Raw genomic sequence first — 12,590 nt, forward strand, 5'->3', positions numbered from 1 at the left:
CACTGTTTGGCTCATCATGTATATATTTTTTTCATTTATTACAGCCAATCACACGTCATATTCTGGGGCGTGCTCAGTACAGACCGCCTATAGTACACATATAAATTCAAACCATGCTTCAAGTGCATTCATAGTCTGTTGATAAATGAGATACAAACACTGTAGAATTTCTGAGAAATGAAAAATGTCTGTTTTCTGGATTTTAATTTTGATCTTCAGCACCATGTGTAAGTAATATGAGCAAAGTATTCCTATCTAGTTTAATAAATTATATATATATATATATATATATATATATATATATATATATATATATATATATATATATATATATATATACACATATTAATTATTGCTTTAAAGTGCTTTTGTATGTAGTTGTATGTAGAAGGAACTCCAATGTTATTCTGATAAGTTGTTGGCTTAAGGTTATTACCTAATTAATGCATTTGCTTTTCTAGATACAGTCCAACCTGGTAGACGCTGGGTTACTGCACAATCTCTCACAGAGTCAACAGTTTATCAGCCTGATGAAGAGCTCAGTGTGGATATTGGCAACTCGGCTGCTCTCCGGTGTTGTATTTTTATAAAAGGATTCAAGATGATAGCTTTGTTTAAGCAACTAAACAGAAAAAAACCTCAGATTATAGTTAAGATCTTTAAAACTGATGGAGAAACATTTCATAATGGATTCCAAAAGTCTCGTTTTCAAATAGGAAGATCTTCAAATTGTTTCTATGTGACCATTTTAAACACCACTCAGTCTGATGAAGCCATGTACTACTGTGCACTGACGGAAGTCAACATTGTGTTTGGAGATGGAACTTATTTAAAAATTAAAGGTAGGATTTTGAGTTAAATTGATTAAGCTCCTGGTTTAATGTAGTGATATCTTTCCTTATTACCATTAGCATGTTCAACCTGGAAGACAAATAATAGTGAAGTAGTAAAATGCTAACTGTATTTTCTTCAACAACACTGAGTTACAGACTTTTAGTGAATCATGATAAATGTTTATAGGTGAGCATGTTACTATTTCATCAGAAACATCTAAACCAGCTCTGTGTGATAATTCAGTGGTGTGTGAACCAACACTGCATGGAAACAGCACTAACATGAACACACAAGAGAAAACAGGTATGTTGTCTCATAATTCATCATTGAATAATTTTCCTAAATTCATAAAGCATATTTTGCCTATAAAATCATTTGTACTGATAACATGGTGAGATAACAGTATCAGAAATGATTAGATCTCTACATTCGACAGTGCTCGGTTTGGGAACGGCTTTGGGTTTGTGTGCACTTCTGATTTTCTGTCTCACTTATTTCATACTGAGGAGGAGAAAATGTGATAAAAGTAGGTGCTTTTGTCATAAAATAATCATTTCACTTACTTTTATTTCCATTAAAAATAATCACTAATAAGTGTATTTCTGTATTAATAGAAAACACTTCTACGAAAAATTCTTCAGGAACAGGGCAGGTACGTGTACAACAACAAAAAATATATATAGTGTTGATTTTATATTATTATATATTTTATAGGTAATTTTTTTTTCTGTAGATACCACTATGTCTCCTTTAATTATGCATGAGTCTCACTACTAAATATCCGACTCATGTATGTGCAGTGCTGCTCTCGTTCTGTGTAGTTCGTGTGTGTAGTGCAGTTACCCATATTGTGTGGTTATTACTTTGAGCTTGATTTCTTTTCATGTTTTTGCATTTCTTTTTCAGGAATCTGAAGCTGAGACACTGAATTATGCAGCTTTGCAATTCTCGAAGAGGAAAGCCAAAGCTGAAAAAAGGAAAACTGGCTCATTAGATGAGTGTGTGTACTCCGATGTGAAGGAAACTGTAAGATAAATCATTCATAGCACATGATACTATTACACTTAAAAAACTGCAAAAATGTTTTAACTAGTAAAATATTCTGACTATAAGAAAATGTATACTATTTTTTTGTCATGAGATGATGATAAAACAACTAAAAGATTATTAAACCAACATTTTTGCTGACAGATACATTTATTTCAGGAAGCAAAATTATGTGTCAAAAATGATTAAATATTCATTTACAATAATCTCATAATAAATATTCTGAAAAAAAATTACCTAAATTAAATATTATTTTATGTCGGTATACTTATTTAAAGCCCATTGTTTCTTTTAAGTGCCCTATTATTAACTTTGACTAAAGGTGAACTTTTAGTGTTGCACTTTTAATGTTGCCTATGCGTCTGTTGTTTTTTTTTTTTTTTTCTGAAGACACAATAAATGTAAAGAGTAATTTCATTAAAAATGTAACCAAAACATAATGTTCAACATTATTCATAAATTTCTGAGTTTAAACAAAAGTAATGCTGCATTGCTAGTGTACTTCCAAGAAGGATGTGGGTTGGCCTTAAACATAAGTCAAGGACTCTTACATCCGTATTAACTGTGGGCGGGGCTTGTTTTATTCACCCATCTCTGTACTTGTGTTTCAGACTCTAGTGAAAGGACACCAAAAATCATGTGTTATAAATGGATTCATGGATCCATGGATTAAATGATCAGGCAGGTTCACTGATATGAAACCTGAGAAAACAGTGGGGATTATTAAATCTTGTTTCTGCCTCAACATTACAAAACAATAAAGACAACTGATGTGGTGTCACTACATGAAAACATGTTAATACATAACTTGTTCCAAAATGGGTTCCAACCTCTTTTAAGGCTGATTTTTATACAACCCCTGGCAAAAATTATGGAATCACCACACTTAGAGGATGTTCACCCAGCTTTTTTACTTTGTAGCAAACAAACAAATCACACATATGACAGAAAAAGGTTTTGTTCAATAGCTTAATATTCTGGCTTTGTGGAACATACATAAAAAAAAATTACTGACATATTTTTTATTAATGGCATGTCTTTTTCCAAGCTATTGAACAAAACCTTTTTGTGTCATATCTGTTATTTGTTTGTTTGCTATAAAGTAAAAAAGCTGGGTAAACATCCTCTAAGTGTGGTGATTCCATAATTTTTGCCAGGGGTTGTAATTATTTTACTTTATTGGCAGTGAGGTTTAAAGACTTTTCAAATGATACTGCCCAAAATTTACAACTGTCAGTCATTTACTGACCATGGAGGCTTTTTTTGTTGTTGTTGCTGCTGCTTTCTCATTATAAGTGAGTAAGTGCTATATTTTGCACTTTTTTTTTAGACTGTTGGGTTATTATATAAATGTGTTACCAATGTCGATAATCAGGTTTATTTACCTCAAAAAATAAGGCTAGTATGCATGAAGATGTTCCACAGGTTTAAAAGTTTAAATTGATTAAAAACCTGCTCATTCTGTGGAATATTTGAGCTCCAAAAAAAGGAACAACATACAGTCTCTAACTTCTACAATAAACAAATAAATAAATAAATAAATTAATTAATTATCAGGATATACCAGACTCTGAGACAAAGGTGAGAATCCAACACAAATTTATTACAGGATTTGCCAAACAATGAGTATGCAAAGACAGGGTAAACACAAAGATAAGTACTGCAGGCTGGTGGGTAACAGATAGAGACACTAGGTAAATGACTGAGGGAAAGGAGCACACACCTCACGTGTCTTGGAAGGGGAACGCTGGAGAAAATGTAAGGAGACGTAGAGGAGCTTCAAATTAACACAGGTACTCACAGAGAAGAGGTCTATTCCTAGTTGAGGCCAGACAAAGAGTGCATGTGAGGTGTGTGCTTATATGGAGTCCTGATGAGTGTGGTGTTTGGAGACAGGTGCTGATTAGAACTCTGGGGAGAGAGAGCACTGACTGTTGGTCACAGAGCCTGGTTTTCCTGTTACATTAACACAGTACGCATTGTAATGGGGTTAGGTCCGTGGCAGGTTGATGGAGGGAGTTCTGTGCATACTCAGCCCAAGCGAGGAACCGCGACTCCAGGAAGTCTGGTGGCTGTGGCAGAATGTTCACAGGAAGCAGCTGATTTCTTGGATCTTTCTCTCGGTTTTGCCGTTGCACTGGGGATGGTAGCCAGAGGACAGGCTCACGGTCAAACCTAAGAGATTGAAAAAGGCCCTCCACACCCTGGAGATAAACTGGGGGCCTCGGTCAGAAACAATACCTTCAGGGAGGCCGAAGTTCCTGAAAACATGGTTAAACAAGAGCTCCACTGTCTCCAAGGCGGAAGGGAGGCCTTTTAAGGGAAGAAGTCGACAGACTTTGGAGAATCGGTCAACAACTTCCAGGATACAGGTATAACCATTGGAAGGATATAAAGTCAGTTATAAAGTCAAATCCTAAGTGTGACCATGAACGATCCGGAACCGGAAGGGGAAGGAGTTTATCTGACGGCAGATGTCATGGGGTCTTGGACATAGCGCATTCCTGGCATCCCTGGACAAACCGCTTGACGTCCTGTGCCATCGCGGGCCACCAGAATTGATCTTGAAGCAGCCTGAGGGTCATCTCAGTCCGAGGGTGGCCAGTGCCTAGGGAGTCGTGCAAGGATTTGATTAGTTTATTTTGTAAGGAACCAGGGACATACCTGCGGTTTTCGGGACACCCTGGAGGAGCTGGTTCTATGGCTGCTGCCTCGGCTATTTCCTCATCCAGGGACCAATGTATGGGACTCACCAATACCTCTGGGGGCAAGATGGGTTCTGGTTCACAGGAAGGTTCCTCTGGGGCATGAAGATGAGAGAGGGCATCTGCTTTCACGTTCTTGGTCCCTGGACGATAAGAAATAGCAAAGTTAAATCGTGTAAAGAAGAGGGCCCATCTGGCTTGTCTAGGATTCAGCCTCTTGGCCTCACGCAGATACTCAAGGTTTCGGTGGTCAGTGAGGACAAGGAAGGGAGCCCTCCAACCAGTGCCTCCACTCTTCCAATGCCAACTAGATGGCCAGCAATTCACGGTTCCCCATGTCGTAGTCCTGCTCTGCTGGGGTGAGTTTTTTGGAAAAATAGGCACATGGGTGGAGATGTGAGGGATTCCCCTGCTGCTGAGACAATACGGCACCCACTCCAGAGGTTGAGGCATCATCCTCTACCACGAAGGGCTTACTGGGGTCTGGGTGGCGAAGAAGGGGTGCCATCGTGAAGGCCTCTTTCAGGATGTCAAAGGCCTTGGTGGCGTCTTGGGTCCAGGACAGGGATTTGGGCTTTTGCTTGAGGAGGGAGGTAAGTGGAGAGGTGATAGAACTGTAATTTTTGATAAACCGACAGTAGAAATTAGAGAAGCCCAAGAACGTCTGGAGCTCTTTAACAGTTGTGGGTATTGGCCAGGTCTTGATGGCTTGGACCTTCCCCTCATCCATCTTGATGCCTCTGGCACTAATCTTATAACCAAGGAAGGTAGTCGTGGGTTGGTGGAACGTGCACTTCTCTGCCTTATGGTAGAACTGATGGTCCCGGAGTCTCTGGAGGACCTTCGACACATGCTGGAGATGTTCGGCCATATCCTGGGAGTAGACTAGGATATCATCGATATACACAAGGACAAAGCGGTTGATGTACTCCCGGAATACCTCATTTATGAATCCCTGGAACACAGAGGGGGCAATGACAAGACCATAGGGCATAACTCGGTACTTGTAGTGGCCAGTGGGGGTAATGAACGCAGTCTTCCACTCATCCCCCTCTCGTATCCAGATGAGGTTGTATGCACTGCGAAGGTCCAACTTGGTGAATATCTGGGCACCCCGGAGTTGTTCCAATGCTGCTGGGACAAGGGGAAGTGGGTAATGGTATTTAACGGTGATCTTGATGAGTGCCCGGTAATCTATGCAAGGCCGGAGACCTCCATCTTTTTCAGCCAGAAAAAAGAAGCTGGAAGCAGCAGGGGAAGTAGATGGGACGATATAGCCTTGTTGTAGCACCTCCTGGATGTATTCCTCTATGGCCTTTTGTTCCAGAATTGACAAAGGGTAAATTTTACCTTCAGGCACTGGCTCACCCAGTATGAGGTCTATGGCACAGTCCCATGGCCTATGGGGTGGTAGCTGGGAGGCTTGTTTAGTGCAGAAGACATCCTTGTACTGGTTATAACAGGCAAGAATATCCACCGGCTGTGGCTCTATAGGGCTTTCTATGGATGGGGTACAGACCGGGAGGGGCTGAGGACAGAGAGGGAAACATTCAGGGAAGCATTGATCGCCACACCGTAGGACTTCGCCCGTGGACCATGAAATTATAGGATTCTGTCTTACTAACTAAGGCCGTCCCACCAGGAGATCAGAGGTGGCTTTTTCCAGAAGCTGGAGTTCAATGGATTCTGAGTGCAAACAGCCCACTTGTAATTGTATTGCCCCATCTGATGGCTGTCTGATGGCTCTCTGACTGAGGGGAGTTCCCGTTATGGAGTGTGCTTGATAGCTTGCAGGGTTTGGGCTTTTCCTGAGCTGGAGTTGATGGCAGAGTTCTCCGGATATGAAATTGCCGGCTGAGTCGATGAGGGCTGTAACCGAAACTGAGTAATTAGCAGTACTCAGAGTTATGACTGTGGTGAGAGGTGACACACAAACTTGCGGAGAAGTTATATAACTCACCAGCAGTCGAGGAGGGTGAATGGGGCTCTTGGTAATTACGTGCCCACTGGCTGCACAATATAAGCAGAACCTCTGGGTCAGCCGACGATGTCGTTCCACCGTAGTGAGGCACATGGAGTCAATGTGCATGGGTTCCACTCCTGGTTCTGGAATAGAGGGAGTTGAGGACAGAGGAGGGACCTTGGGAGACAGCATGGTGCTGCTCTCCTGGGAGCAGCTGGCTAAGCGGTGAGCCACTCGGATGGATAGTAGTATGAAGCACTCGAGTCCCCTGTTGGAGTTGCTCATTAACAGAAAATGGAAAAAGAAAAAATGTATTGTAAATTGTAATGTAATGCATTAATTGTTACAAAATAAAAAAAGTTAAAGAAGGAGCTGTTCAAGATCCACCAAAGAAAAGGCACAGCATCTGCAACCATCATGATGTTCTGCATCTTGAGCATGAAGAGTAGATCAGCAATAAGCAGGCTATTGTCACAGCCTTTAGACCAATTCAATTCAATTCAATTTTATTTGGATAGTGCTTTTAGCAATGGGCATTATTACAATGCAGAGTTTCAGAAATATATAAACTCAGGATATACATTTTAAATTTATAAATTTATCCCTAACGAGCAAACCAGAGGCGCCAGTGGCAAGGAAAAACTCCCTGAGACAACATGAGGAAGAAAACTTGAGAGGAACCAGACTCCAGCCCATCTTTATCTGGGTGACACAGGATAGTCCAATTATAAATAATTCCCTTCTATAACTGTATACTATATGGTCAAAAAGTGCAATTGTGTAACCAGGGAAATTCATTATAATTTTCAGATAAAGTTTATTTGTTGAAGTTACCAAATGTTCACTGATGGAAACTTGAGTGCAAAACTGTTCATGGGATTTGTAGTCCTAAATCTATCAGAGCAATTGTAGTCCTAAGCCACTGTAGCAAAACTGTTCATATCAATTCAAGTCCAAAGCCGTCTTCATGGTTTCTAAGTAGTACCCACAGTAATCTCATGTAACTTCAGGCTGTCTGTGTGGGGCCATCCTCAGCAGCTGCGGGTGGTTAGACCAGGAGTGTCGAACTCAAATACTGCCCAGGCCGAAAAGTATTGGAATGGCAAGATCAGCTTTTTTTTTTTTTCTTGCTATACACTGAATGTTCATATGGGATTGAGATCAAAATATGAATATGAGATGACAGGATTGAGGCCTAAATTACTTCCAGGCTACATACAACAGCATAGGCCAGAGATTCACACTTGAAAATTCGTAGAATAAAAATTATTCAACTATTTGTTTTTGTTACCACATAAGCAAGCTTTTGTATACATAAGTTGAATTCAGAGAGCAATTAAAATAAACAACAATGAGATGTTAGTGTAGGCACACGTGAGTAAACAGTAAACCACACTTTCCATTTGATCATAACATCTTTGTCATGATAGCTCTGTGCAACACCAAAACACAACTATGGAAATATGTGGGGTAGATGTAGGCAGATCACAATACCATGTGCTTCCTTATCATGCCTTTTTTTTTCTTACATCCAATCATGTCATATTCTGGGGCGTGCTCAGTACAGACCGCCTATAGTATAAATATAAATTCAAACCATGCTTCAAGCGCATTCATATTCTGTTGCTAAATGAGATACAAACACTGCAGAATCCCTGAGAAATGAAAAATGACTGGATTCTGGATCTTAATTTTGATCTTCAGCACCATGTGTAAGTAATTTATAGAGATCAATATAAATCTATATAAATCTATTTCTTTAAACCACTTATTTTGTGTGCAATTGTATTTTAAATAAACTCCAATGTTATTCCTTCAAGTTTCAAAGTCAATCTTTAATAGCACTTTGTGTATGATAATATATGAAGTACATTCATTACCTAATTAATGCATTTTTGTTCTAGATACAGTCCAACCTGGTAGACGCTGGGTTACTGCACAATCCCTCACAGAGTCACTAGTTTATCAGCCTGATAAAGAGCTCAGTGTGGATATCGGAGACTCGGCTACTCTGCGATGTTGTATTTATAACACAACATTTAGCATGATATCTTTGTTTAAGCAACCGAACAGAAAAAACCTCAGATTATAGTCAGGTTCATTAAAGATGGTGGAGAAGCATTTTATAATGGATTCCAAAAGTCTCGTTTTCAAATTGTAAGATCTTCAAACTGCTTCAATATGATCATTTTAAACATCACTCTGTCTGATGAAGCCATGTACTACTGTGCACTGACATACCCCAACATTGTGTTTGGAGATGGAACTTATTTAAAAATTAAAGGTAGGATTTTGAGTTAAATTGATTAAGCTCCTGGTTTAATGTAGTGATATTTTCCCTTATTACCATTAGCATGTTCAACCTGGAAGACAAATAATTGTGAAGTAGTGAAATGCTAACTGTGTTTTCTTCAACAACACTGAGTTACAGACTTTTAGTGAATCATGATAAATGTTTATATGTGAGCATGTTACTATTTCATCATAAACATCTAAACCAGCTCTGTGTGATAATTCAGTGGTGTGTGAACCAACACTGCATGGAAACAGCACTAACATGATCACACAAGAAAAGACAGGTAAAATGCCTCACAATTCAAGATTAAATAATTATCCTAAATTTATAAAGCATATTTTGCATATGAAATCATTTTTATTGATAACATGGTGAAATTACAGTATCAGAAATGACTAGATCTCTACATTCGACAGTGCTCGGTTTGGGAATGGCTTTGGGCTTGTGTGCACTTCTGATTTTCTGTCTCACTTATTTCATACTGAGGAGAACAAAGTGCGATAAAAGTAAGTGCTTTTATCATCAGATAATAATTCCAGTTAATTTCTATTATTTCTATTAAAAATCACTGATGAGTGTATTTCTGTTTTAATAGTAAACACTTCTATGGAAAATTCTTCAGGAACAAGGCAGGTACGTGTACAACAACAAAAAATATATATAGTATCGATTTTATATTATTATATATTGTATGGGTAATATTTTTTTTCCGGTAGATACCACTATGTCTCCTTTAGTTATGTATGAGTCTCACTACTAAATATCCGACTCATGGATGTGCAATGCTGCTCTTGTTCTGTGTAGTTTGTGTGTAGTGCAGTTACCCATATTGTATGGTTATTACTTTCAGCTCGATTTCTTTTCATGTTTTTGCATTTTTTTTCAGGAATCTGAAGCTGAGACACTGAATTATTCAGCTTTGCAATTCTCGAAGAGGAACGCCAAAGCTGAAAAAAGGAAAACTGGCTCATTAGATGAGTGTGTGTACTCCGATGTGAAGAAAACTGTAAGATAAATCATTCATAGCACATGCTACTATTACACTTAAAAAACTGTGAAAATGTTTTAACTAGTAAAATATTCTGACTATAAGAAAATGTATACTATTTTTTTGCCATGAAATTATGATAAAACAACTAAAAGTTTATTAAACCAACATTTTTTTAAATTGCATTACTTTGCTGACAGATACATTAGCATAGCAAAATTATATGTCAACCGAAGTTTAGAAATGATCTAATATTCGTTTACAATAATCTCATAATGAATAGTATGAAAAAAAAATACCTAAATTCAGTATATTATTTTATGTCTGTACACTTGTTTAAAGCAAGTCCATTGTTTCTTTTAAGTGCCCTATTATTAACTTTGACTAAAGGTGAACTTTTAGTGTTGCACTTTTAATGTTGCCTATGTGTCTGTTGTTTTTTTTTTCTGAAGACACAATAAATATAAAGAGTAATTTCATTAAAAATGTTACCAAAATATAATGTTTAACATTATTCATAAATTTCTGTGTTTAAACAAAACTAATGTTGCATTGCTAGTGTATTTCCAAGAAGGATGTGGGTTGGCTTTAAACATAAGTCAAGGACTCTTACATACGCATTAACTGTGGGCGGGGCTTGTTTTATTCACCCATCTCTGTACTTGTGTTTCAGACTCTAGTGAAAGGACACCAAAAATCATGTGTTATAAATGGATTCATGGATCCATGGATTAGATGATCAGTCAGGTTCACTGATATGAAACCAGAGAAAACAGTGGGGATTATTAAATCTTGTTTCTGCCTCAACGTTACAAAACAATAAAGACAACTGATGTGGTGTGAATACTTGAAAACATGTTAATACATAACTTGTTCCAAAATGGGTTCCAACCTCTTTTAAGGCTGATTTTTATACAACCCCTGGCAAAAATTATGGAATCACCACACTTAGAGGATGTTCACCCAGCTTTTTTACTTTGTAAGGCTGATTTTTATAATTATTTTACTTTTTTGGCAGTGATGATTAAAGGCTTTTCAATTGATACGACACCCAAAACTTACAACTGTCAGTCATTTACTGACCATGGAGGCTTTTTTTGTTGTTGTTGCTGCTGCTTTCTCACTATAAGTGAGTAAATGCCATATCTTGCAATTTTTTTAGACTGTTGGGTTATTATACGAATGTGTTATCAATGTCGATAATCAGGTTTATTTACCTCGAAAAATTAGGCTAGTATGCATGAAGGCATTCCACAGATTTAAAAATTTAAAAGGATTAAAAACCTGCTCATTATGTGGCTGAATCTCTAACTTTTACAATAAATAAATAAATAAATAAATAAAGACTATAGAAAAAGGGCTGTTGGAGTTGCTCATTAACACAAAATAAAAAAAGAAAAAATGTTGTTGAACCCCAAAAAAAAAAAAAAGATATATTAAGACCCAAATACTTTTTTGTTGTTGTTTCTTTCTTAAAGCAGGAAACGAAAAGTGATATATTACATCTGGTTAGTACTACTTAAGGATGACTCACACTCACACACACACACACACACACAAGCACAGTGTAGGATCTGAAGTGAACAGGCAAGGAAAGCAAAGAAGCCATAAAGCTAGGAATCCTGCTCCCAGACTTTGCAGACCCAAGTTAATTACCACTTGTTTACTGATTGCTGGATTTCAACTGCCCTGTGAACAATCAGCAACTGATAGGACATCCCTGACCAGAGGATGAACCCTCTTAGCCAAGAGGAACCTCTGTCAAACTTGTTGATCTAGATCGCTGGCCAAGACCAGATGGCTCACCCAACACGATGCTAAAACTAATAACTACAGAAAAGGGGGGGGGGGGGGGGAACTCACCCAAGGACCCTCATGGAATGAGACCTTTGTTCTCCCCAGGAACACAAAGTTCACCACCCTTCACACATTCCGCAGAACCCAGCTTTAACAGACTGCATAAGGCTTCTTTACATCTCCTATAAGGACAATGACTTTTAAGATGATGCACCATAGTTTGAAAACTTGTTGCCTCTTTTAATGTCATTCCATATGTGGGTCATGCTTATAGCCACCAGGTCATTATGATGCTTTTTGATCATTTAACAGGGACCATAGTGTTCGTGTGTGTATCAATAACAGCAGGTATGTCATGTTTGGTATGTGTGTGATCACTATTGAATTTCCTAAGGGTTGGTATAATGTAAAGTTGAGTATGATGTATTACATGCATGTTACCAAATTCCTTAACGAAGTTCTAACTTAACCTTATGCAAAGTTTGCAAAGCACATAACTCAGAGACCAGAATGTTAATTAGTGTCAGAGGAGGAGAATACAGTTTACACCCTGCCCCAAAATCCTGCTGATTGGAGCAAACACTTTGGGGTCAGCCCAACTGGAAAGGGTTAAAACCCCCTGACACAAAGGAAACTCTGAGTCTCATCCTATCCATCCTTGAGAGAGTCCAACATCTTTCAAGGAGTCTCATCCAATCCATCTTCCAAGAGTCTCATCCACTACATCTCTGCAAGAGTCTCCATCCACATCTGAAGGAAGTCTCATCAACCAAGAGCTTTAGAAGTTCATCACGAGGAGATCACGCTTGCTCCGAGACTCTGCATCCAGACTGGTTCTTGCAAAGCCTCCATCTCTCGCCTTCACACCTCTGTGAACCATTCTTCAAAGTTTTGCAACCCGCCTACGAGACTCCGCCGGGTTCGTGCCTCACTCTGTTTATCTTCCTCATTGGTCTTTCG

The 12,590-nt window shown here is 38.5% G+C and overlaps 1 protein-coding gene and 1 pseudogene across 1 annotated transcript; both read left to right on the plus strand.

The window, feature by feature from the left end:
* The first annotated feature begins 184 nt into the window (after window positions 1-184).
* LOC128318614 (uncharacterized) lies at window positions 185-1,981 on the plus strand. Its single transcript, XM_053235581.1, has 6 exons — window positions 185-227; window positions 462-842; window positions 1,021-1,137; window positions 1,271-1,360; window positions 1,449-1,486; window positions 1,741-1,981. The coding sequence occupies exons 1-6, from the start codon at window positions 185-187 to the stop codon at window positions 1,867-1,869; spliced, it is 798 nt and encodes a 265-aa protein (XP_053091556.1). The 3' UTR covers window positions 1,870-1,981.
* A 6,237-nt stretch (window positions 1,982-8,218) lies between these two features.
* Window positions 8,219-10,052, plus strand: LOC128318572 (uncharacterized; annotated as a pseudogene).
* Window positions 10,053-12,590: the final 2,538 nt, after the last annotated feature.

Source organism: Pangasianodon hypophthalmus, chromosome 7, assembly GCF_027358585.1.
Source record: "Pangasianodon hypophthalmus isolate fPanHyp1 chromosome 7, fPanHyp1.pri, whole genome shotgun sequence".
Lineage (NCBI taxonomy): Eukaryota > Metazoa > Chordata > Actinopteri > Siluriformes > Pangasiidae > Pangasianodon > Pangasianodon hypophthalmus.

What these genes read in the sequence shown, in the direction of transcription:
- LOC128318614 (XM_053235581.1), top strand. Translation starts at nt 185, where the DNA reads ATGTCTGTTTTCTGGATTTTAATTTTGATCTTCAGCACCATGT. An exon ending in GAACACACAAGAGAAAACAG is followed by an intron (nt 1,138 to 1,270) that starts GTATGTTGTCTC and finishes TACATTCGACAG; the next exon opens with TGCTCGGTTTGGGAACGGCT. An exon ending in GAGGAGAAAATGTGATAAAA is followed by an intron (nt 1,361 to 1,448) that starts GTAGGTGCTTTT and finishes CTGTATTAATAG; the next exon opens with AAAACACTTCTACGAAAAAT.